The 25,504-nt window shown below is 40.8% G+C and overlaps 1 protein-coding gene across 3 annotated transcripts; it reads right to left on the minus strand.

Moving 5' to 3' along the window:
* Positions 1–3,482: 3,482 nt before the first annotated feature.
* Positions 3,483–21,790, minus strand: senp3b (SUMO specific peptidase 3b). 3 transcript variants are annotated; one of them, XM_037112719.1, is made up of 12 exons: positions 21,677–21,790; positions 20,021–20,146; positions 17,996–18,694; positions 13,103–13,216; positions 12,600–12,711; positions 12,021–12,168; positions 11,047–11,094; positions 8,303–8,380; positions 7,949–8,086; positions 6,396–6,479; positions 6,123–6,173; positions 3,483–5,097 (listed from the first exon to the last, which is right to left on the minus strand). In XM_037112719.1, exons 2-12 carry the CDS (start codon positions 20,106–20,108, stop codon positions 4,987–4,989), a joined length of 1,671 nt encoding a protein of 556 aa, XP_036968614.1. In that variant the 5' UTR covers positions 20,109–20,146; positions 21,677–21,790; the 3' UTR covers positions 3,483–4,986. The 3 variants fall into 3 exon arrangements, with proteins under 3 accessions (XP_036968614.1, XP_036968613.1, XP_036968615.1); XM_037112718.1 differs by lacking the exon at positions 21,677–21,790 and adding an exon at positions 21,154–21,531; XM_037112720.1 differs by lacking the exon at positions 21,677–21,790 and adding an exon at positions 20,450–20,652.
* Positions 21,791–25,504: the final 3,714 nt, after the last annotated feature.

The raw sequence follows: 25,504 nt of genomic DNA on the forward strand, positions 1-25,504 counted from the left end.
TCAACTCAGTATGCTCAAAAAGTGAGTTATTTCTTAAAGAACAGGTGTTGATGAAGATATTGTCAGTGAATTGGTCGACAAACTGCGTCACTCCAACTTCTTTCTTAGTTCTCGCACATCTTTTGAGTGCCCCACCACCACATACATTTATATTCCTCTACATGCACTGGCTTCCTCCTGTTCTTCTGCGCCATTCATTTGAAACAGTTTTGACATTAAAGTTGGTATAGTATAGCAAAACTTTTTGTATGACAGTCTCACCTGAAGAGACGCTATAAAAACCTTTACCTGAGCACACCAAATACAATAAACCTAATTACGTTGGACTTGGAGAAGTTAGCGCGAGGATGCACATGCGACTCCTGTTTTCAAAAGGTGTTAAAACGGTACATAGCCTACAAAATACATATATGGAAATGAGAGTTGGATTATGTTCCTAAGGACGCATAAAAAATGTTGTATGTGTTCCTTTTTATAAATTAAAAATGCAATGTTATGTAACGGACATTACGTTATTCTTTGATGTTAGATTGCAGGAAAGAAATAAACATTATACAACATCTATCTATCCAATCTATGGAACATATAGGAATAATTGTAATTGCGTTTTTCGTCAGGCTTAAGCCCTTTACTTCTCCAGCCCTTTAGCCCTTACTTGTCCAGTGTCCAGCCATCCAATAAGAAATAAAACCAGGCTTCCAAGACAGCAGGGTTCAGGGGTCTAGTTTGATGCAGGTCGGGTCCATCATCCTCGCCAAGCTTACATGGGGACATCAGAAGGCTGCAGCCTGCAGGTCAGGCCTCTGTCCTGAGGTTACATCTGCATCCCGCTCCAACGGAAGAGGAAAGGGCAATCCCAGTGGACGGCCCATGCAACATCACAAGCCACCTGCCGGGTCTCAAGATAACCAGATGTCACTGTAGTGATGATTTGCTAGGCCACTATCAAATGGGAAGCCTCGGATGAGCAACCATAGTCACGATGACCTTTGAGATATCCGCAAGTATTTTTGCCTTGTCACAACTGAACACTAGTTTATTCTAATGGAAGCAGAACAGCATATTTCACAAATGAAGAGTGTTGTACTTCATGGAACATTAATAGGGAATTTTGGGTTAAGTTTAACTGTTAATATTTAATGATTATCAGCGATCATTATTAATGATAAATAATAAGATCCAGTTTACATCAGATCACCTCGGGGCACCACCCTTGAAGAAGGGAAAAGATAGCCAATTCGCCAAATCCGTCTCATAAAAGAGGTACTAATCTGTCAGTTTGTGATTCAGATTGATAATTAATTGAACTAATACAACATAACTACAACTGAAATGACCAGCTAACAACTGCTAGTAATGGTCGAAGGATTTTGGAGTCCTTGACAGAGTAGAGGTTGGCAAAATTCACTCTTGTACAATATGAAATAGGCAGCGTTTAGTTTCAAAAGCCTTTATTTTTAACACAAATAATGAAAACACATCATCTTACTAACATAAACTATATACAGGTGTGAGTGTGTGTGTGAGAACAAAAGCAAAATGGTGGCTAGGGTTCAAAGCGCCACGTCACACCGCTCAGACAAAGGAAGACTACAAACAAAATGGCTGATCAAAAGGGACTACAAGGCGGCTGATCGAAGGTTTGGACTCAGGTCCAAGATGGTGGATCCCCTTTTGTTCCACGTCATGTGCACACTGATACAACATGTGGGTGTGTGATGCCCCAGGCTGAAGGAGTGCGTGTGTGTGTTTGTGTGTGTGTGATGCCAGGTTAGAGAGGATCGTTCGTTGCATGTAAATACCCTGAGTTTGTGTGAAGCATAATTCAACTAATGTCAAATAAGCCATCTAGGAAAGCAATCTACCAGACCTGTTTAGCAGCGCTACACTATGCTGCGTGCTATCTCGGCCCAGATCATTGTTACCATTCTTTGAAGAAAAGGTGCTTCGTTGGCCGATTCCTTTGCTGATGAGCCAAGCAGGAGACAGCTGGAATATTCCAATGTTGAACAATGCTGTTCTTGCTGTGCGTTGTCTGATGAAAGACAGTGGACGGAGGAAACTGCAAAACCAAAATGAGAAATTAGTTATGTGAGGAGTTTTTATTGTGCAGCGCACAGTGAGGTCTACTGGGTGCAGTGCTGGTTGTAGAGTCTGACAGCAGCAGGAAGGACCTGCGATACCGCTCCTTCTGCACACTTGAGGTGTATCAGTCTATCGCTGAAGGAGCTGCCCAGTGGAGAGTGACCTGCAGGGGGGTGGGACTCCATCACCAGCAGTGCGGACAGCTTGTCCATCATCCTGCTCTTTCCCACCACCTGCACTGGTTCAAGAGGGCATCCAAGGACAGAGCTGGCCTTCTTGATAAGTTTATCCAGTCTCTTCCTACCTGCTGCTGAGGTGCTGCTGATCCAGCAGACAATTCCACTTAAAATGGCTGATGCCACCAAAGAGTCATCGGAAGTTGTCAGGAGTGCCCCCTGCAATCTAAAGGGCCTGAACTCCCTCAGCGGATGGAGTCTGCTCTGACCTTTCTTATATGTTGCTGCAGTGTGATCAGTCCAGTTCAGTTGGATATTGTTCCTGATGGTAGCGCTGCCCGTAACATTGCACTGTCATCCTAAACTGCTGAGTAGATATATTCAGGATTTATTTTAAGTTAATTAGAACACTTTGTTCCTTCTGTGTCATTATGATTTACTGTGGGTCAACCTGAAGAGGAAGACATCTCTGCATGCTCAGTGAAGTAATTTCCTATAAGCGGCTTCAAATGAGAATTGTACAGAGCCTCTGCTTCAGCTTTTTTGGTCATTCACAAGTGTGATCACCACATTTATGGTTCAGTTACTGTCATGATCCTTCACTTTAAGTCAAAATGTCTTGTACTTTTTCCTACTTTATTTTACACTATCAGTATAAAGACAAAATAGCATTAGAAGACTGAAACCATGACAGCCTACTGTAGCTCCACAGAGCTAATTTCTACTTTGTAATATAATAGTGTCAGGTACTAGGTGGGTACCGATACAGTAAAATTAAGAAGTCCATTATGCATTTTTTTAAATATTAAAAACGTATTTTGAAAAAGTCACTTGTAACTATGGTTGTCAGATAAATTGATGAGGGAAAAAGTACATTTATGTCTGAATGCAGAGGAGTGGAGGTATAAGGGGGCACGAAATGAAAATTTTCAAGGCTCCCATTGGTGTACTCGAAGCAACAAAGTACAACTCTGGCAAAAGATAGTTGATTTTGAAGTCTCACCCCTCAGGTTATACAATATTGAGTGACTCAGGTTCAGCGCCAGCCCAAACCGTCTGTATCTGACAACCTGAGAACACTCGACATTCAAATATCTTTCTCCACGAAGTTACATTTTGTTGCTTTAAGTAATTTACTACTTTTCATTCCACCACTGGAGTCCATAACATGTAGATCACATGGGCGTAACTGAAGCAGTGTCATTGATGAAATGCACAATCCCTTGTTTGCTGTGTATTTTTATTTTTAGCAACCATGATGCATTGTAGAAGATATATAAAACTGTCAACTCTGTTGCATCAACTCCTGTTAAAAAAAAAAAAAAAAAAAAGGAAAAAGAATCAAAAACACACAGCTATCAACAAATTAGTCTTTCGTTATAAAAAGAAGAGGAGGGTACTGTAACTCTATCGTGGACATACTGGATCTGTTGTAGCGATTGTGGTCCTCACCGAAAACGCCTCTCAAACTTCCAAAGAAATACTAACCAGAGGCTCGTGTTGGTACTTAGTCCGAAGTAACACAAATTAGTAGTCCTCCTTTTTGAACACAATTTCTTTAAAGCAATAAGCATATCAACACATTTACTGACAGAGATAAAACACTGAAAAAGATAAATGTAATGTAAAGATACCCCTTCTTTGGGCCAATATGTCATTCTGGCTTGTTTGATCATTCAATCCATGGGTGTAAAATTCATACATGTTCTGGGAAAAGTGATGGGAGTAGAGGGAGTTTTCTGGCACATGGGTCAATTAGTGGTGTGTTCCAAAGATGTTGTGTCAATTCTAAAAATGCAATATAGAATGGCTCTTCACACACTGGAGCTGTAACTGACGTCAACATGGCAGCCTTGAGTAAGCGTTCTCGGTTCCATCATCAGCATCTTTTTTAAATCCATATAAACATCATGTAGGGAAATTGTTAAACAAATATACATCGGGAATGTCATGTCTTACAGCAATCAGAAACAGTATGTTGTTGACTAAATAGATAGCATCATGAACAGCACGTTGGCTGTAGCCTGGCGGAGTATATTTTACGTTGGGTGTTTCTACTTGTTTTTCCAAGACGGTGCCTGATCACACTTTTTGACGTCTGGAATGGAACACAATATAAAACGTATGGACTGGTTTGATAGAAGGCATGAAAATCCACTGGTACTATTTAACAACAAGCTTAAACAGACTGGTTCAAATCATTTTTTTTTCGGTACACCCACGCTACCACTGGACAGGCATCTTACATGAAAGTAGTAGTCAGGCTTGAATAACTGTGGCCCAAACCTTCATCTGGACTCGATTCTTTAGATATTTTTCTTGATCTTCATCATGCTCCCATTTAGACAGAAAAAAATACAAGTTGACTGCAATAGGATGGTAGATTAGATCATTTCCAAAACGGAAGCTAGTCTTGGCCTCTGTCAACCACAAGGGAATAATTGTAACATGGAAATTAAATCTGATTTTTCAAAAGGGTGGAGAGAGGGAAGCAAAGAGAGACAAAACAAAGTGAAACAATTACATCACCTACAATAGAAGAACACGATTCTCTGACTGTTGGCAGAGAAAGACTAAGTTTTTTTTGTTTTTTTTTGGAAAGTTTCTCTTGTCAGTCAATCATTTGCTCCCCTTGTCCTCTTCTTGTTATATCATTATCCCTCCATCTTGTTAGAGTCAGGGGTGGGAGCAGGTATAGATGGTGGGGCTGGGTTATATGTGTGGGTCACAGGGTGAGCTTGCAGTGACACAGTTCTTTGTACATTTGCCTCCTCAGCCGGGGCATATCCTGCTGGCCGAAGCTGAATGGCTGCCCTAGTGCCAGACACTTGCAGTACTGAAAAATGGGGAGGGGGAAATGAGAGAAAAAAAAAAGTTATAGGACCGTATTCAAAGCAGATCAAGTACAACACATTTGTAAGAGTGCAACATGCAAGCCAGTAGATACGCATTCCTACAATGATAAGCAACCAGCTTCACTGACCCCGTTCTGACCTGTTATTTAACATCCCCCCTTAATGATCCAATCACAAGTGGACAGCTTTAAGTACAGGTCCTGCACATCCTGTTATCAGGAGCCCCATTCACACTGCCCTTTGACAGCACACCCGTCAGAGAATAGCACGATGTTATATACTCCGTAAAATGGATGACAGTGTGGTTTTTAGTCTGCTGGTAAAACCAACGAAGAAGAGGAAAAGAGCTATTTAATGCAGTAGGCTTGACCGTAACTTCCTCTGCAAAGAAAATGGCCGGCCTCATCGTCGAGCTCAAGCACCCACAAAGTTTGCAGGCCTTGAAGCCAGTTTCTGTCGTGACCAAGCTGTGCTATTACATCGTCATGTGACGCACCGAGGCCTTTTCCCCGAAAGCTAACAAGCGCATCTGTAATACAGTAAATAAAAGCCTCACAACCCCGCGAAATTACATGTTTACTGTCAGAATTTGGGCAGATCGGTAAAATAAAATTTAGAGAGTCTAGAAGAGCCGCCCGATCACATTCTATCCCTATCCAAGTTAGCTCGGTGCTAAACTGGAAGTCAGTCGACTTGGTTGACGGAGGTCTCGAGTCTGCATGCTCTATGGCACCCCAGCTGGACAGCCAATGCCACAGTTAAAGTCTGATTCTGTGGGAAACACTGACAAACATGTCCTGTGCAACAGTAAAGGACGACCTACTTAACTGGAAGAAGTCAAATGGAACAAATGGATTTACACACCATCTGATTTCCATTTGGTTCCATGTTCCATATACGTGTATAGCCTTACCTGGCAGATGTTTCTTAACACAGTTTGTTTCCAAAAACTAAATTTTTAATTTCAACTTTTTCTTCATATGCAAGATGGGTGTTAGAAACTCACCTGTAGCACGAAAGCCCCACAGTCGCTGTCATTGTTTTGACGACCCACATTCTGCAACATTCAACACAAAATACATAAGTAATATGTAGTACAATTGTTCAAATGCAAAACATGGTAGTAATAATGTATGTATGTATGTAGTAATGTAAAATGCAGCAGAAAAAAGCCCACTTTCCAAACAGGGATAATGAATTTTAATCTTAAAAGAGGGCTGTAATCAAAGGGTGGATTAAGTAACCTGACTCTGTGTGAAACTTAAACAAAACATCTCACCATTTTGAAAAGGCCTTTCCATCCCGTCAAAAAGTCTTGCTGGTCTTTTTTGATGGCCTCCGCTTGCAGATACTTAAAAATGTGCTGTAAACAGCAAACAACAAAGGATTCAATGAAATGACTACATGGATAAGTCAATACAATACAGTGTTTTCATGTGTTTTATTTGACCACATTATTCATTATCACCCACAAGAGAGAGAAAAAAAAAGATGAACTGGAGACCACACTGCAATAAAAAGGACACAACGGCAAAAAGCGACACGGCTGCTATTTTGTGCTAAATCTATTTTAGAACAGTTCTCTTGATGTCTGAGATTACAGTCATGAGTGTACAGTGTGAACAGGAGGGGGCTGAGTGCAGATCTGTTGTTAAGCACTAATATAGAGTAGGTGTGACTGCCAATCTGTACTCTCTGGGATCTGCTTCTGAGAAGGTCCAATATACAGTTGCAAAATGGTGAAGGGTTAAGTTTTCCAAATTAGTGTCATAGGTGAGACTGAATGCTGCGCTGAAGTCAACAAACAGCATTCTGATGTGGCAGTTCTTATTCTCCAGGTGCATGAAGACTGAGTGAAGGGCAGTCGGGGGCAGTGTTATGTTCTGCAGTTGTTTCTGAGGCAGAGCTCTGTCAGACAGTGCGTTTACGCGCATAGCTTAGTTGGACTATGCTACTCAATCAGACAACTGCAATTGTCCGAGTATACATGCTGGTGAGAAAATCGAATTACTCTCCGAAGCATGTCATCCCCTGTTACGCTAGGTGGCGCTGTACCCATTTCAACTTGTGTTACGTCACCAGCTGCCTCGGCATTCGAGAAAGATGCCGTCTTTGTGTACTTTGTATATGGTGTACATGACAATTACACAAACTAGATGCACAATGGCGCTCTTGCTTGCGGTTATTTCGGAGGAAAGCCGCCATAGTCATCCTTCTACTTTCAGCTCAGGGCCCTGGGAAAAAAATCTCGAGCCTGCGCAGAACACAAAATCCGATCCGATGGAACATATACATGCAGGAGTAATGCGATTATCAATCAAATAATCTAGGTGTATTAATCCGACTATGAGAAATCTGATCCGGTCTGATTTTAGTCAGACTAAGGTGTATACATGCATCTTAAAAATCCCATCATAGTCAGACTAACCCAGTAATTCTGTTTTCTTAAGTGTCATGTAAACGCACTGAGTCTCTTCCTCAATAATTTACAAAACAATCCATTGTCACTAACAGGAAGATCCATGCAATTTCACATGTGCACTTACAGATAGATGGCCAAATATTTTTCACCAATACGTAGTTAGCGTCAGTTAGCTGAAGGTAAGCGATTGAAACCCCTTACTGATGTTGTTTCACGTTAGTTCGTAATCAAACTTCCAAAATATCAAACAATAAATTGTCGGCCCCCCTGCAGTAATTCTGTGGACTCCCCTAGGGATCACATCCCCCCTGTTGAAAACCCACTAGAACTAAAAAATAGATCCACTGAAAATTACAATCACAGAAGCTAATCCACCAGTGTAAGGGTTCGGTGTTGCTGTGCAGTCCTACCTTTGGGCAGCGTCTGTTGAGGGTCCGCTGAGAGTCAAAGTAAGTGATGGATCGGCGGGGAATGTCGACACTGACCAGCGACCAGTGGACCTCTAGGTGAATGGGGATCAATAAGAGATCCTTCTGAAAAATGTCAACCTGACAGGAAAAAAGAAATAAGAGGATGAGAAAAAAAAAATGGTAAGAATAGAGGAGATAACACATGTAAATGACATTTTTTGACATGGGATAAGGAGCATCGGCAACAAGTCACAGTCAATTTTTCCATTTTACTTTGTGATTTAAAATGGCAAAAAGGGAACACATTCACAAAACAACAACTGCCTAAGAACTAAGGTTCTGATAACAACTTACATTTTTCGTCCATCGCTTGACTCCTTCATAGCCTTTTGTCCTTAGCTTATCATAAAAGAAGCTGTTGAAAAAGTGAACCTGAGGAAGAGAACAGAGAAAAGTAAAAATTAGGGTAGATGACAAGAAATAGCTGTCCTACTCTAAGTGCTCACTTTGCTATATGACAAAAATCTGGAATACATGAAAAAAAAACCTGTCAACATCATGGATGCATTAATATCTCAGGACATTTGGCAGATTAAGAAAGAAGGTAGAAAGTACAAATTTTAGTGTTTCTAAGACTCAATTATCCCTAGTGGAAATTCCTTTTCACAGCACTGTACCCGTCAGCCAGACTAGTAAATAAACAACACAGTAAAACCACACAAAAACAAACAGCAATTACAAACCACACTTGGGTCTGTTCAGCAACGCCTATTTTTGAAAGCAAATTTGGCTGTGGGTATCAGGCTTTTCCCAAAACAAGCCGCTCTGCACCTCAGTGCTCTGTCCTGATAGCAGGGTGGTGTCGAATCCATGTGTAATGTCCTGTTCTGTTGAGGTTGCAATGCATGTAGGTGCCGTATTGTTCAGCTCTGTAAGGTTGGTTGTGGGGTGACCAATGATCTTGGCAGCTGTATTGGTTATGTGTGTGAGTTTGGCCCAGTTTTTAACAGATAGCATGTTGAAAAAGCATGAGGAACAATACAGTAGGATGGGCTGGATGATTCTGTGGTTTGTTGCTTCTAACAATCTCTGTAGTTTCTCTTGTCCTGTTGGTTTTACAGTTTCATCATGTTGGCTTTCAGCTGTTTTGAGAGTCATGTTTAGTGACTGCTGGGGAAAACGCAATGTTTCCTGTTTCATAATAAAACCTTTTAATGACTAAATAATGGGGGGCTTTAATTGTCATAGGAAATGAGATGTGTTTGAGACTGAATTAGCAGATCCACACTGTTAGCACTGACTCTATGATAGTACTGCAGGGATCAGGACATGTCTGTCATTGGTTTGAGACACAACCTCAAGAAGATAGACCAGTTGTGGTGTAAATTGGCATTCAGACATCAAAACTTTGAGAACCCCTGTCATGGATCATGCCATTTTCATTCTATTAAGAAAAAAAAAAAAAAGGCAATATGCGACATTTGAGGTGGCAGTACATTGGTTTTGTAACTGTCACCACCAAGCACTCAGCTATTACAGTTTCCTTTCCCAGCTTCCCAGCTCAGTCATATGACTCTCCACTGCCCTGAGGAGCCTGTGGTGTTGCACTTCCATTTTGTTGCCATGAGGGCACAATCAGCCGCATTTTTATCAAGGAACGTTGATCAGTGGAGGGTGATAGAGCCTGAGTTTGTTCATCGACGGCTGAGAGATAGAAAGGCGAGTATTGTGTCTCTCTGCTTTCATGTTCTCCTTCTTGCTGCGGACCGAACATTGGCTCTTTTTCATTCTCTCTTTCTCCTCTCTACTAACCCACATGTACACACCTACACACATCAACGCTCACCTCTGGTGAACAGATCGTTTTGACCCACACACACACACACACACACACACACGTGTAGCACATACACCATTTGCAACCACAGAATATTATTCATCAGTTTTCGTATTGAACGGAGCAGTTGTCTATGATTATCTGTGCATGTGTATTTTGGTAACAGCTGGTTGTGAAGGTCAGGAGTTCCAGGGTGGCGCCCCGTTATTATTAATTCACAGCAATAATTGTTCTTGTTAATCTGTAATAATTATTATTAGTAATTTTTAGGGCTGTCAATCCATTCAAATATTTGATCATGATTAATCACATGGTTGTCCATAGTTAACTTGATCGCACATTTTATATGATTATTATTATCTGTCCTAAATGTACCTTAAAAGGGAAATTTTCAAGTTTTTAATACTACTACCAACATGGTTTTTGACAAATATACTTGCTTTATGCAAATGTGTTTATCATAATCATTACTACTGTCCAGAATATTCTTCAGAATAACCTCAAAAGGTACTGCATGCTAAAAAAAAAATATGCTGAAGGCATAACATGGCAAACTCAATCACATTGCCAGTAAATGCAAATAACTTTGTTTCTTGTCAGGAGAACCATCTGAAAGGGCTTTGAAACTGAACTTGCCATTCAAAAGACTGTTTTCTTTTTCCATGTCTGCTCAAGGAGGTTTGTTTCTACTGCCATCCACAATGTTACTGCTTCCTGATTTCCTAAACTACGGGGTAGGCCAAGGGTAATAATGTACATTCATTAATGCCACATCAAAAAACGCTGTTATAAGATTAACTTTGACAGCCCTAATAATCATTAATTGTTAATTACCAAACCTGCCCTGTCAATTTAACTTCCTGCCACATGTGACAGAAAAAAAAACATTTCTTCCCTGGAATCCTTTAATGATGACACATTGTACAATAACATTTTCCCATCATTTTGATTTAGTCCAAAACCTTTTTAACTCTTCACACGTCATACATAAAAGGTACTGGACTGAGCTGCACAAACATTATCCTTTTCTATTAGTATGCTTGCTTTGAGCTGTCAAACCAAATTTGTTAAAAGGTCAGGATACAATATCTTGGGCCATTCTGCCCCTACGGGGTGCCACAGCCTCAAAAAGATTATATCCCATAACCAGACATGTTATGTTAGCAATTTGGTCCAACTCTCGAGCACGTCAAGTCACAGTCCTGTACATTCTTAAGGCAAGCCAACTCATCATTGAACTTTTACTTTTAAAGTTCCTTACCTTTTCTGGCACTGAGTCCATGACCAGGTCACCGTACATGTTCATAACCTGAATAAAATAAAAACAACAGAAGATGTCATATGTAAATACAGATCTGTAAAATAACTTTTCTGATTAGTGAGCAGTAATTACTATAAGTGGAAGATAATCCATTTAGTTCATTTATTTGTTCGAAAGTACATCTCTGCAATCTGAAACCCTTTCCTGTTTGTGTAGGGACTGATCACACTTGAATACATTTTGTTTTGGCAAGACTTATGACAACTGTACTGATCTTAGCAGGAAGAGAGACTGCTGCTTTGCTCCAGCATGTGTGTATGTCAGAATGCAGTGAAAACCAGCTACTTTATGCAGTTGTCTTCTTCACAGCGCTGAACAACTTAATTTTCTCGACTAATCAACAAATAAATAATGATATGATGTTAATGATTAAGATAAAACGTTACCCAGAAAATAAAGAAAGTAGTTAACTTTTTCCTTTACCAGCTTCAACATTCCATTGTATTTTTTTTTTATTTTTGTCATTGGAATAAAAAAACTGATCGTTTCCAGATTTGGGTTTTCTCATTTCTAATCGAGAATCCGTTGGTCACCTAGTAGCAGGACGCTGAACACACTTGCAGTGTGTGCAGTGCATGTGCATAATAAAACACCCTTGCTTTTCATTTCATTTTCCTGTAGACTGTCATGTTGACATTATGTCAGTATTTAAATACAGTTTCAGTGTATCTATCTATAGAATATGTCACGGACATAAGCAAAATACACGGAAGAGTTAAAAGGGCAGGTTTTTGTTCTGTGCACCCTTTTTCATTCTCTCCCTCCCTCCAGCTCACACACTCTTTCATTATAAGTAAAGTAAAAAGACATCAACATATTTATTGATAATTATCAAAAGCAAACTCTATATAAAATATAGGCATGGCGGTGTGGGTTTGGACACACACACACATAAGCAGTGAGTGTGTATGTACCTGGTCGTTGAGCCAGTTTTGTCCATACAGAGTGCCAAGGTCATCCATGGTCAGAACATGGCGTTTGTAGTTGACCCTGAAGGTTTTAGCCAGGGTTGAGCCCGACGAACGCTGGAAGGATTGTATTAGGTGCTGGACCACCGCTTTCCTACAAAGAACAAAAACCAATGGACACATGAGTAAGCCAGTAATTAATTTACTCACAGTGTCAAGTTATACAGTCCCCACATTATGATATACCCCATTTTACCCCAAGCAAACACATTGGCCATCAACCATGAAGCTAAATACTGCAAGCTAATGTCTCTTTGAAAGTCTGGTTAATGCACAGCTCAAATCTAAGCTGAATGTTACAAAACATATACAGGTTTAACAATATTATCTGTTTCCATAAGTGAATATTCATTAATCCAACATTAATGCCAAAACGATTAGTCAGCGATTTGATCAAGGGTATAATGGGGCTATGGACTAAGTCTGAGGAAATGGCTTTTCTCTGTTTCATAGAATTGTGAGCGAAGTAAACAATAGATAAATTAATCCATAACGAAAGCACAGTGATCAAACATTCATCCTGACCTGTGTGGCTGTGAGAAGCTCTCAGTGAAGATGTCCTCAAGCTTCTCCACGATGTCATCCACATGAATGGGGATCAAACTGCCATATTGTTGTAAAGATTCTTCAAGTATACCTTGAGAAAGTAGAAAAGCCAAAAAGACTTTGTAACGATACAAATCACCCTCAAAAAGCAGGACAGGCTGTATTTCAAGCAACTAGAAAAGTCATGAGGCACAAAAGGAAAAAGCTGTCTATCTTTCAGTCTTATTAAAATCTTGAAAAGTTCAAAATTTATGGATGGATACTAAAAACCATACTAAAAACGAATCACTCACTGCTTGGGTCTTGGCCCAAGACTTTAACGTGGCCATTGGCCGTTGTTTTGGTAATACAGAGACAATAACAAAGGCATAAGACATTATGTGATCATTATAATGTTAATATCATTAAAATGTATCAAACCTTGAGCAGTTTTAAATTTATCTTAACAACAACCAACATGAGCCAATAACTCCGATCCATACCAGTCACACAGCTCATGTGTTCCTCAGTGAGGGCCAGCTCCACTGGTTTGACCTCCACTTCCAGTCTCCCTCTGCCCTCTTGCTTGTCTAGAGAGCAGTCATGTATCTGTTTATCTGCAAAAGAAAAGGAAAGAAATTACACTTTATTTTTCTATATCCACATTCTTAGACATAGTTAATATTTTTTATATCACTCTGGGGAAATTCTGAAGTCTGGTCACATTCTATTTATTTATAACAAATCCCATGTGCAGATCCAAACCAACAATGAATGTATCCTAGTATAACTATCACTACTGTGTACAAAGCCCAATATTCTATTCCTCTGGGCCATTTTCTCTCTCGCTTTCTTTCTTTCTTTCTTTTTAAAGGGTGAGATCCAGGTGACATGTTGCTTTGAACTAGACATAGCTACTAAATTTGGCTAGATCAAACATCCACATCAACCTTATTTAAGAGTGCTCCGATCCTGATTATTTGGGCCAATCACAGATTAGTGGAAGCAGTATCAGCCTTTACTGATCACTGATCAAAAGTCAAAGGGTACATTCACATGAAATAGGGTGGTGCAGTGAAACGCCACAGGTGTGGGAGTGTCACTCAGTGGTCGGTTTGTGTGACGTGTTGAGAACCCCTCACTGATCAGTTTGCCAAAAGGCGAAGCTGCTATGTTGTTATGCTACTAGCATGCTTGTCCTACTTGTGATCATTTGTCCTCATCAATGGATTAAAAATAACAGTAAAATCATTACTGTCATTAGTGTGCATTTTAAACTGAGGTACAAGAACAAACTATATAAATAGCCTTATCAAAATTAGCGAAGTATTGATAAATATGGATACTGAATATTTAAAATGGTAATACTCATTTTGAGCAGTATCGATCTCCAGTACTGTCCAAAAAAATGGTTTTGACAGTTGTTGATTTTTGTTAATTTTTCTGTGTGGTGTCAAATATCAATACAAGTAAAAAACCAACATGAATATGGCCTACACTCTCAAAACATTCTACAGATTTTGGTCCCCAGAGTTATGAGGAGGTCAAAAAGCTCATAGAGAGCAACTTTATTAGACTAATGTGTTTGGGTTGTGGCCTTCATTATGTCCTCTTCACAAAGGCGACAGTTCAGTGATATGCAAGGTAAATAAGGGCTCAGCATGAAAATGTGACATTAACATATTATTTTAAAAACAGTGCCTGTGTCTTACAAATGGCTCTGGTGTTAAAGGCGCTAAAATGTATGTGTTTCCCATTAATTAACAAAACTCTGGCAGCCAGCCAGTCCAATTTGTTGCAGCAGGGTCTCATATTGTTCCAAAACAAATTTCACCTTGCATAATAGCACTGACAATCTCTAACGTTTCCTGCCTTTTTCACATGAAGTGACAATCATTGAAATTACGTTTTTCAGCAGCAACCTCAGCAATAAAGAAAAGACAATATATAGTGAAGATAGTCCTCAAGAACACCCATAATTATGAAACAAGACAATGATTATCTGGTCTTTTAATTAAGGGTTAGTTATAAGTCAGGACTAAAAGGCTGCAAGATCAAAAGCAGTAGATTAATACTGACTACTCACTATAGCTCATAGGCTTGTGTTTACATTGTATAGCCAAATCTGTGTACTAGAGTAAATTATGAGGACTGGATTTATCACCGGGGAGCATTTCCCACAATTTCTCACTTATGGTTGTGTGATTTATGAGATAGCCTCTTACTTTTCTCACAGTGAATCGATCGATCCTTAACTAATATTTGTCAAACACTGCAGATCACGCTCCACTCTCATAAGCCTAATTCGCCCTGCCTTTTCAAGGCGGCAGTCTTGTGGCAATATATTGCCCCGTCATCTGTGTGGAAGTTACAGAGGCGGAATGGGGGGACAGATTCCCTCTGCCTATGATCTGCCAGCAGAGGTAGTACCAAAGCCGCAACTGGGGCAAGATGACGTCTGTGCATATGGGTAAGTCGGGAGGGCAGGAAATGGGTGCAACGTCCCAATGGCGTTCACAGTCTGACAATCAAACCGTTCCTTCACTCATTAAATAGAAGAGAAATGTCTCACACTTCAACCCACAAATCAAAGTAACAAGACCAAACTGTAGTAGTACAAAAAAAAGCTAATTCGGCTGAGTTTTAAGTAAATTTAACCCTCGACAACAGCATCCCTCTCTACGAACGACAGCAAGACAGGTACCACTCTTTACTGTTTACTGATGGTATTTTCATAATGTGATGCACGGTGGGCGTCAGGATCTTTATCACAACACATTTTAACAGCATCCATATGATTATAAACAGTCGGTGAAGACATTTTTACATTTACATGTGGGAACCGAGCAAACGCGTAAAAGAAAAACCCCCACAGATCTCAAAATTATAATTTGGGTTTCGCAACGCTTGCATGCTTCGGTGTGAACAAACAAAGGCAGTGTAGAGGCGAGCCTTTGTTGCAGCATTATTGCAGTATCTCTATCTAAAAAGGGCTCAACTCAACCACACACACACACAGCTGGATAGATACAGACAGATGCCTAACTTTTCTCTATAATCATGCTGATATGAAGCAAAGGCCGATAAAATGGAACCTCCAGCAATGACATCTTGATTATCAAAAGCATTTATTGGAATCAGCAATTAATAACAGCTTGAAAAGCAGTCGACTGGAATTGAATAGTCAGCTGTTCCGTGCTTGTGGAAAGTACTTAGTTAGGACATGAGGCATTTTTTTTAATTGCCTCTAAATGACAACGACAGAAGCAGGGAAACAAATAATGACAGCTCATAAGAGGTTTTAAGCATCGTACTTATTGGAAAGCCACAGTAAATAGCAGTAGTTTTACAAAAGCCCATCATCGAGGGTGACAAAGACATTCTGAGCAAAATCTTTTGCTAAAAATCACATTACATAATCACCATCAATAAACAGCAGGAGCTGCCTGGTCTTCACTGACTCTCACAAATAGACTGTTTTCGAGGCATAAGTGTGAAGAGTCAGTAGATATAACGGAGGGCACCAGCATTCAGCATATAGGTTGCCAAAAACACTACCAACTACCACATTACTGTTGTTTGTTACTGTTGCAACCTGCCATGGCAGCTCCTGTTTGGGGCACTTGTCACAGGATACAAGATCCTTGGTAATTGATTTGAATATACAACACAGCGCTGCATAAAGAAACCGATATTCATGAACTCCTTGACACTACAAAACTTACACAACATACAGCTATTCATATTCAAATATACATAAACACATCTACACGTACATGTTCTGACTTTCTGCTGTCACTATTTGAACTTGCTTACCCACAAACTCTGGATGAAGTGGCACTGATACAGTAATGCCAGTCTCCAGTGTGGTAGCATAATTACAGTAAAATTCATCATCGTCTGTTAGGGGCAACAGTGCATTAATGGTAAATCACGTCTGCAGGAATCTCCCTTGATGCATCGGTCTGTAGCCGCGTTCACACTGCCCTTTCAAGGCGGGAATCTTGTGCCTATATTCCGCACGCTGTATGTGTTACAGAAGTGGGGTTTGGGGGACTTAAATAACATAAATAAACTGCCCCGGAGTAAAGCCGAGCCGGGTAGAAGTTGCCTGTTGCCAAATGATGAGCATATAAATAGATAAATGTGAGCGTTTGTAAATGTATGTTTTGATATACCCCCAGGGGTATTGGTGCCACAATCGGCAACTACAAAGCATTAATGCCGATCTGCCAATCACCTGTGTGTACTGAATATAGGCCGATATTGATCGGTGGCTGATCGGCCACATGGCATTTTTTACCAGCAATTACGAAACAGGACCCCTGAAAACAGCTGAAAGTGAACACGATGAAACAGTGAAACACAGCTGATGTTTGAAAGTACAAACAGGATGAGAGAAACTTAAAGCGATTCAGTTAGAAGCTTCAAAAAGTACTGAGAGCTGAACACACAGACTTTTAAAAATGTCTCTCTCTCAGGTTTCCAGCACAGAGTTGAGTATAGATCTGAACGGGAGACGGGTGCTTGATAAGGGTTGGCTGCAGTCGCGAAATGTCAGGTCTGGTAATGGCAGATCAGATGATTAATCACAGAACATTTTTTTGAATTGGCAATGGCAAAATGTAAAAGCTTCCACCAATGCCTACTGAAACACCCGAAACCTACCTGACATGCCGCTGCAGCCTTGGAGCTCAAACAGGTTGTGTGCCGCTCTAACTTGTTAACATGGGTGCCGAAATAAAAAAACAGAAGTTTCGCTGCATACGTGCGCACCTCACGCAGGCAGTGTGTTCCGTGTATCGGTAATGCCACTTCAAAACGATCCCTTTAATGCACAGACAATGGCGGAACAGGGCACAGTGATTAAGAACAATCAGTCTTTTAGTCAAGAAGGGACAAGTAATACTGGAGACCTAATTAAACTTAATTTTTAGTTTTTATTTATGGTCGATATTTTTTACATGACTACAACCTTCTTTGGAGTAAATGTCATTTTTTTTCTTGTTTGGGAATTATGTTGATAATATTTTATACTGGTTGCGTTATATTCAAGTGCCCCAGTAACTGCCTGTATGGGAGTTTACATGTCGTCATATATTGGGACAGGTGTGTGCCCTTATTGTAAATTAAATAGGAACTGTGGTTGTTGCACATGAAACATGATGTGCCCATGGATGCGTCAAATAAATTTTTTTTTTTTTGGAACTCAAAAATACTGTGTTCTTATCAAATAACAGTCGGGATGTCAGAGAATATTGAAGATAAATTCATTCATTGTTGGTTTTTCCTCTTCTCATGTGATTTGCTGATAGTACCAAAACTATGGAACCGTGCCATTTTTAATATATTATGTCGACATCAATATTTGAAGTAAATGTAGTGGACGCCAGTACCTCTATTAGACTCTGGGAACCTCTCATCATCGCAGTCATCGTCTCCATCAGTGTATGGTGATTGCCTGTGTCTTTTTATCCTCCTTGGCTTGCCATAAAGATTGTACCTTTGTCCTCTCCGGCTCCACCGCTGCCCTTGGTAACATACCCACTGGGCCCTCTGGCGCCAGCTCTTCCAGTGGAGGGCGAGCCGAAATCCAAGGCCTCCATGGGATCGCAAACGCTGCCAGCGCTTGAGCTTCCTCAGTGCCCTGTACCTGCTGAGGTGGGACCTGAACAAGGCACCTGCTTCGGCCTGGGAGACAGTATTCTCTTCAGTGACATCACAACCTACTTCTGCCTTCTGTTGTGGTCCATAATGTTGGGGTTGTTGTGAATGAGGGTGCTGGGTGGACAGGGAGGGAAAGTCTGGAATTTCCCACTCCACCTCAGCCTGGTCGCCATCCTGTTCCACCTCTTCTTCCTCCTCATTGTTATCCCAACCCTTGCCCTCAAACTCTAGCTCGTCCTCCTCATCCAGATTGTTTTCTTCTTCCTCGTCACCTATTGCCTCGATTCTGCCCATGCCATCTTCCTCCTCCTCTGCGTCTACATACTCTCCTGTCCATACCTTCTCCTTCTGCCCCAGCCTGAGGTGCATGGGGCTTGGTACACTGTGGCCTGACACTGGGACTATGAGGTGGTCTCCAGGAATTCCGCCTAAACACAAATATGAGAAGCAATTAACAGGCATTCCATTCTATTAAATATTGCTGAAGTTCAGTCAATGTACATGCATCCTTTGTTAATGTAAAATATATATGAACAGACTGAAAGGGTTTGACATCACAATCTTGAAGTTCAAAAACAATGTGAACAGAGAATCATCACAATTTAAAAAAAAACATACTAGGAAACGGTTGGTATAGTAGCTTGTAAAACTACTTAAATGAATAATCAACAATTTAAATCATAGCAGAATTCTACTCTGTCTAACTACTAAATGATTAATTCACTGATAATTTTAGTTTTTGACTTTTTTAACCTAATTAGATTTGATAAGGGATTTGCCAGGATTCAGATACAATATGCAGATTTGATACTCTGTATGGATATGATCAGATGTTATCTTTCCCCTAATAAAATCTTGATTACATTCCATATAACTGAGCATGTTTCTGCATTATTTGCTATCTAAATGTTTTTGTCATATTCATTTCACTTAAGATAATCTAAAAAGACTGCACTCATACTTTTCTACCAAAATGGACAATTTACTTGACATTTTTCTTCACCCATTCACAAACACATACACAGCCAGGGCAAAAGAGCAGGGAATTTAAGGCACCAGCCTGAAATTAATGCATATAATGCAAGAACTGCATTAGTTCAGATGGCAAATTTTATTCTGGCATCTCTGCAAATGTGCTAGTGCAAGAAGTAAGATGGCATGTTGAATACGTTCTCTCTTGGTTGCTAAACACACAACAGGTAAGCAACGTTAACTTATGGGGGATTATTTGTTTATTTGTTATTGTTTCCACTCCAATCTAATGACTGACTGCAAAACCTGCAAAAAAAATGGTTACATTGAGCTGAAACACTTGATTGATTAACCAATTAGTCTACAGACAAACAAAATTATTATCATTAGTTGCTACGGCTAATATGCTCACGGTTTTTTGGACTCCCTGGTGCTCTTTTCCACCAAAGGCCTACTTTGTCATGACAGTCTGCAATTGAACATATGCTTTCTACAGCATTTATTCAAGCTTAGCTAGAATGCATATGATATTATTAACCATAAAATTGGAATTGGGGCCACTGTGGCTCAGAGGTAGAGCCAGCATCTTGTTATCGGAGGGTCTGGTCTGGTTTGTTCGATACCTGTGGCGTCTTCAGGCAAGACACTGAACCCCAAATCTGCTCCCGAAGTGCTGGTCAGCACCACCGCCATCAGTGTATGAATTCATGTATGAATTACTGTAAGTCGCTATGGACAAAAGCTCTGCTAAATGCCCTGAAATGTAAATGTAAAATGCCCACCTCCACCTGTATCGTCCTGCCCCACAGCAGTCAGACCCAGGTCTCCCTGCCAGCGGTTCTGGGCCAGGCTACCGCCACTGTCTCGCATTATCCACGGACAGCTCACGACCTGCGCCAGCTCGTCACCTAAAAAAAAAAAAAAACACACACAACAAAAACAGTCTATTGCAGTCCACACAGTCACCTCACAGCTTGGTTTGAATATCTGAAATGTGTTCTGTCTGTCATGGCAAAGTCGGCCAGCCAACCACTTTTAAAATGATTTCAAAATATTTTTTTAAATTATTAATTTAATAATTTGTTTCACTCCAGTTCCATACTTGCTGCACAGTTTTTGCAACTTGCATGAAATGGTACAATGTTTCCTTGGAATAACGTCAGACAATAGATCGTGACCTTCCAGCGTCGCACTGTTATGAGATACTTTACGGAATAGTGGGAACTGAAGAGGGCTTGTAGGAACTGAAGCTTTCTTCTCTGTAGCATAGAACCCGATCGTTAATTAAGCAACATGCTTGATACCATTAACCTCATCCAGGACACATGTTCCTGTCCTTTCGCATTCAGAAACAGAACTGCTCTGTTAACGGACTCGTATCACCATGTGCTACCGGTCGGGGAGTGGATAGAAATAGCTTGATGGCTAGAGTGAGTGCATTTACCGCGCCTTCTAATAGCTACGGTAACTGCTAAACTGGGAGAATTATGAATTATAGTGAATGAGGTGACGCGGCCTGTGTCCTGCGCAGTAGAGACTCACGACGAGCTGCTCTACGATGAGAGCGATTCTTTCCCGTGCAGGAAATAGTCCTTACCGAGGCTAGCTTGTGCGCGCTGGGCGCTAGCGGTATCACCGTTATGATTTCACCACTTATGTCACAATAAAATTCCCTATAACCGAAACCTTGTTTTGTTAGTAACAATGGGAGGCCGAAACTGCTACCCCACCATTGCGAACAATCTTAAATGACCACAGTTCCTCAATAATCCGAACGAAAATACTAGCTGGTTAGCCATGTTGTCGTTAGCTAGCTTACGTCAGGCACATACCATGTTAGCAACAACAAAATGAAATGCCCGACATAACCTTATCGTATTCTTTGCATAGCTAGACGTTGCTACAGTGCGCTTACCGTTGACCTGCAGATTTATAAGAATGTTTGTCCAACTTCTTCCGACTTAAAGTTGAGCTCGTTTGAATTTTGTATGGGGTATCGAACCAAAACAGATGCTAACGTTAACTGATGTTAAACCTCATTCAATGAAGTCAGGTGTGGAGAAGCCAGATGCAAACTCCCTGCGAACTTTGACTCCCTTAACGGTCTTCTGGGTCGGAGAAAAGCGCAAATAAAGCAAACCGCTTGGATGAAAACGACAGAAAGAATCCCTGTCGACTTTACATGGTCTGCAAAGACGGAGCCGGATCACTGCAGAGTTTTTGCTCTCATGTCAACTACCGCTAAGTCCGTCGCGCAGCAATGGCGTCATACACGGCGTTTTTTAGGGAATAGCCTTTCGTTTCGACCCCCCCCCCCCCCAACTTTATCCTCCTGTAAATATCATAAACAGCCGGTTTATTTTGGATTTATCGAATAACATAGATAGAACCACTTTCTTGCCGACAACTTCGCAGGTTCTGGTGTGTGGGGGGGTTACCTTTGCTACAAAGTAGGGCTGGATGTTCCGACTTTCCTGTCCGTTTGAAATCCGAAATAAACTGTTGAATTTTAGCTTGATGGAGACATGCAGTGGGTGCTAATTTGTCTAAGTTTCTAATTTATCCTAATTAAAGATAATTCGTGGGTCAGCACTGATCCTGTCCCCAGACTTCATAAGGGCTCTTGATACTAATGAAGAACCCTTCACTTAATGAGGAACCTTCAGGTGATGCAATGTAAAAGTATTAAGCGACTTTAAGGGAACTTCTCGCGGAGTTGTCTAAAAAGGTCATTGTTGAATGACCTATGTAGAACCGCCACCAAGTTTTTTTTTTTGTTTTTTTTTAAAGGTTGTGGAAAAATAATCCGCAGGGGACAAAGGCTCACGTAACGCCAAAATGTGTGGGTTAGGCCTTCTTTTTAGACATCTTATTTCAGTTTATGGTGCATTATTATTACAATATTATGGCCCTTTTTCATTTCTTTGTTGGCACTTGTGGTCATTTGCAATGACTTGTCATATTTGTCATTACACATGGAAAAAAGTGAACTCATGAACAGGTCATTTAATTCATGAACAAGTCATGAAGGTAATTAATGAATCATTCTGTTAAAAAAAAAGGGTCCAGGTGAAGTTTGAACAAGTCTTGAGTCTTTTGCAGAAGACTGAACTGACTCCACCAGTGAGTCGCCAGAACAGAGGAGAGTTGTGACTACGCCGAGTGACCTTTGTTTGCTCCCAGCGATGGCGGCACCAGTCGACCAGCTGGAAAAAGCGAAGTGCTCGTGCTGTCGCCTGTGGTCTGACCAGTGTTCGGAGGTAGATGGGTGCAGTTCCGTCGACGGCCTTGAAGGCCAGCACCATCGTCTAAAATTGGATGCGGCTGCAACAGGAAGCCAGCGGAGGTCACATGGGAGAATTTTGGTAGATTGAAAGCAAGGCGCGCTGCAGCGTTCTGGGTGCGCTTCTGCAAAGGTTTTGTCGCAAAGGCTGGAGGTCCAACCAAGAGTGAGTTGCAGTCCAGACAGGAGATGACCAGTGCTTGGACTAGGAGTTGAACTGATTTTCCAGCTCAAACTTCCAACTTCTCAATAGATTTTGAGTGCTGTGCTGTAGGCAATTGGACTTGTGTCAGATTCTTAAGGATCTTTCACCTCTCAATCAAGAGGCTTCTTCAGTTTTCTAGCCAGACGTTGAGTAGTTGCACACTTTAATCCCCGTGTGAGTTTAAACCCTTACAGGGCTGTTCGGGTCACATCTGATTCAGTGACCCAGCTGGCATTCATGTTGTACTTTAGGGTCCAGGTGTGATACGGTGATAAGTTGTCCAGTGAGGGAACTCAGGACAGCATCTTAAGTGCAGTGCTTCCCACAGAATCAGACTTTAATTGTGGCGGGTTTCTGTCCAGCTGGGGTGCCATACAGCACGCACACTTGAGACTTCCACCGACCGAGTTGGCTATCATCCGGTTTAATGCCAAGCTAAATTGGTTGGAGATAAAATGTAATTGGGCGGCTCTTCTAGATTCTTCTAGAGTTTTATTTGACCGAATTGCCCAAATTCTGACAGTAAATGAATCATTTCACGGGGGGTTGTGAGGATTTTATAACTGTTTTACAGACGCGTTTTTAACAATGTTAGCTTTAAGGAAAAAGTCCTCAGTGATGATGTAATTACACGGCTTGGCCACAGCAAACACTGGCTTCAAGGCCTGGCACCCTTTGTGGGGGTGCAGAGGAAGTTACGGTCAAGCCAACTGCGTTCAACAGTTGTCCCTCTCTTCTTCGTTGGTTTTACCAGCAGACTAAAAGCCACACCGTCATCCACTGTATCAGAGTATATAACATCATGCTATTCACTGATGGGTGTGCTGTCTTCAGTGAGTGAGAACGGGACATGCAGCCCCCACAAAAGAAAATCGATATGTGGCTGCCAATGTTGATATTGTGGCAGACCGCCACAAATAAATTGATGTGTGGGAAACACTGCATTAGCAAACTGATGGGGAAAAACTGTAAAATCTAATCTAAAATGTAAAATCTAAGTTATAAGCAACAGTGCCATAACAACAGAGTCAAGGCAAGGGCCCTGACATTTGTAATATACTGGTGCTATTAATCCACTCAAATAGTTCAAAGGAACAAATCTGATGTTTTATTAGAGACATACTTCAGTAAAACATGACAACCACACTGATCATATGGTCGATTCAACAAATCTGCGATTCGAATCCATAAATATTACGTGTTTCTCTATTGACAGACTGTGTAACACATCCATCCGTGACTTTTCGCAAAAGTGGTTCCTGTTCACAAACCATAACTAACCTATCCAAGACATGTTCAGTGACAATTTGCTAGGTAACATATGAATTGTATTATGGGTTCCTTTTCACTGTTGTAAAACAATGGACAGTCATCTGGTTGTAGAGCTGTCTGTGTTCAAAAACTTGACACCACTTGAACTTACTATTTAAACCAACGACACCTATCTCTCTAAGAGTTTTGATCAACTGGAAGTCATCAAATGAATTAAGGCCCTGCACCCCTGCACAGCTGTTTGCGGTAATTCTGATTAGGCATCTGCTCAGGTTAAAGCTGCGGGTAGCTTCCGTGTTCAAAAATGAATATGTTTAGAAGAATTGAATTGAATTCTAATAGTGACCCCCGCCAAGTTGCCCAACCCATCTTCTCAGATGGCTCTCTTGGCTTACTATAATCAGCTAGTTTTTATGATACAAAGACTTGTGAGGCCTTATAGTCAGAGTGTACTTCATCATCTTCAATATACTCCTTCCCCTCCATAGCACAGCATGAGCTCCGCCTCCTGGTCAAAAGCTGAGAATTCACCAGAATGTGGGAAAAAGCACAGTAACAGCACCATCTACCTGTAAAACATGGGAGATGAAACATTTCCGGTGCCAGTCTCCGACAAGCTTTATAAAGATTTAATCTACCTATCTTTTGGTGTCTCGTGTGTGTATGTGTGTGTGTGTGTAAACTTGATACACACCTTGCCGCACGACACAGAGTGGTTTTTAAGGGGATTCTGGCTTTTCGTTTATCTGCTTTCCCTTGAGGACTGACAATTGGGATTTGTCTTTTACCTGTCAAATCTCAATCTGTCCTGTCAATAAGGCTATATAAAAGTCCGGATCCCTCAGTGATCTTGGCCTTATGTGACAACTGTTTACAGTCTCCCTCTGCTGGTTGTAATGCGCAGAGGATTCAGACTTTCACGGTGTCTTGTGTTCTCACCTCATGCTTGACTGAAGACGTTTGTGTTGGTGACTTGATTTAAACATCTTTTGGCACTTCTGCCTTTCTTTCTGTCTGTTTTTCTAGTTCATTTTGCTATTTGTTTTGTTTAGTTTTTCTCCTAGAGGACCCAGATCCTACATCACCCATCATGGGTTTGTCTGGGTGGGCTCCCTTTTTTTTTTTTGGTTAATTTTGTCCAGCTCATCAGCTTCTGTTATTTGTTGTAGATGTTGGTTTATAGTCATTTCTATTCTGTATTGATAGATTTAATGGAAAAAAGGAAAAATGTATAGGTGTGAACGCTGCAGGCTGATGGTCGCGTCTGCTGCTACAGGCCATTTATAATCATCAGTGGAATCACAAATTGTTTCATAAGCACTAAAAAGTTCCTGATAGTCACTTTAAGCACGATAATCTGTCATATGAAGAAATATGTTGAAGCAGTTAATGCATATGATATCACTTTCAATTGCTCACTCTTTTCTATTTCGATTTTCGATTCCTTTAATTTACTGGGGTGAAGATTTTAGACTTTAGGAGACACAAGGCTTTAATAAGATTGTC

The sequence above is a fragment of the Acanthopagrus latus genome, chromosome 10, assembly GCF_904848185.1.
Source record: "Acanthopagrus latus isolate v.2019 chromosome 10, fAcaLat1.1, whole genome shotgun sequence".
NCBI classification, from domain to species: domain Eukaryota; kingdom Metazoa; phylum Chordata; class Actinopteri; order Spariformes; family Sparidae; genus Acanthopagrus; species Acanthopagrus latus.

Bases quoted from the DNA above. Each gene is read 5' to 3' on its own strand.
- senp3b (XM_037112719.1), bottom strand. From the start codon at position 20,108: ATGCGAGACAGTGGCGGTAGCCTGGCCCAGAACCGCTGGCAGGGAGAC. The intron at 8,381-11,046 runs GTAAGGAACTTT...TCTCTTCCTCAG, and splicing joins TGGACTCAGTGCCAGAAAAG to GTTCACTTTTTCAACAGCTT. The intron at 8,087-8,302 runs GTAAGTTGTTAT...TTTTCCTGTCAG, and splicing joins TCAAGCGATGGACGAAAAAT to GTTGACATTTTTCAGAAGGA.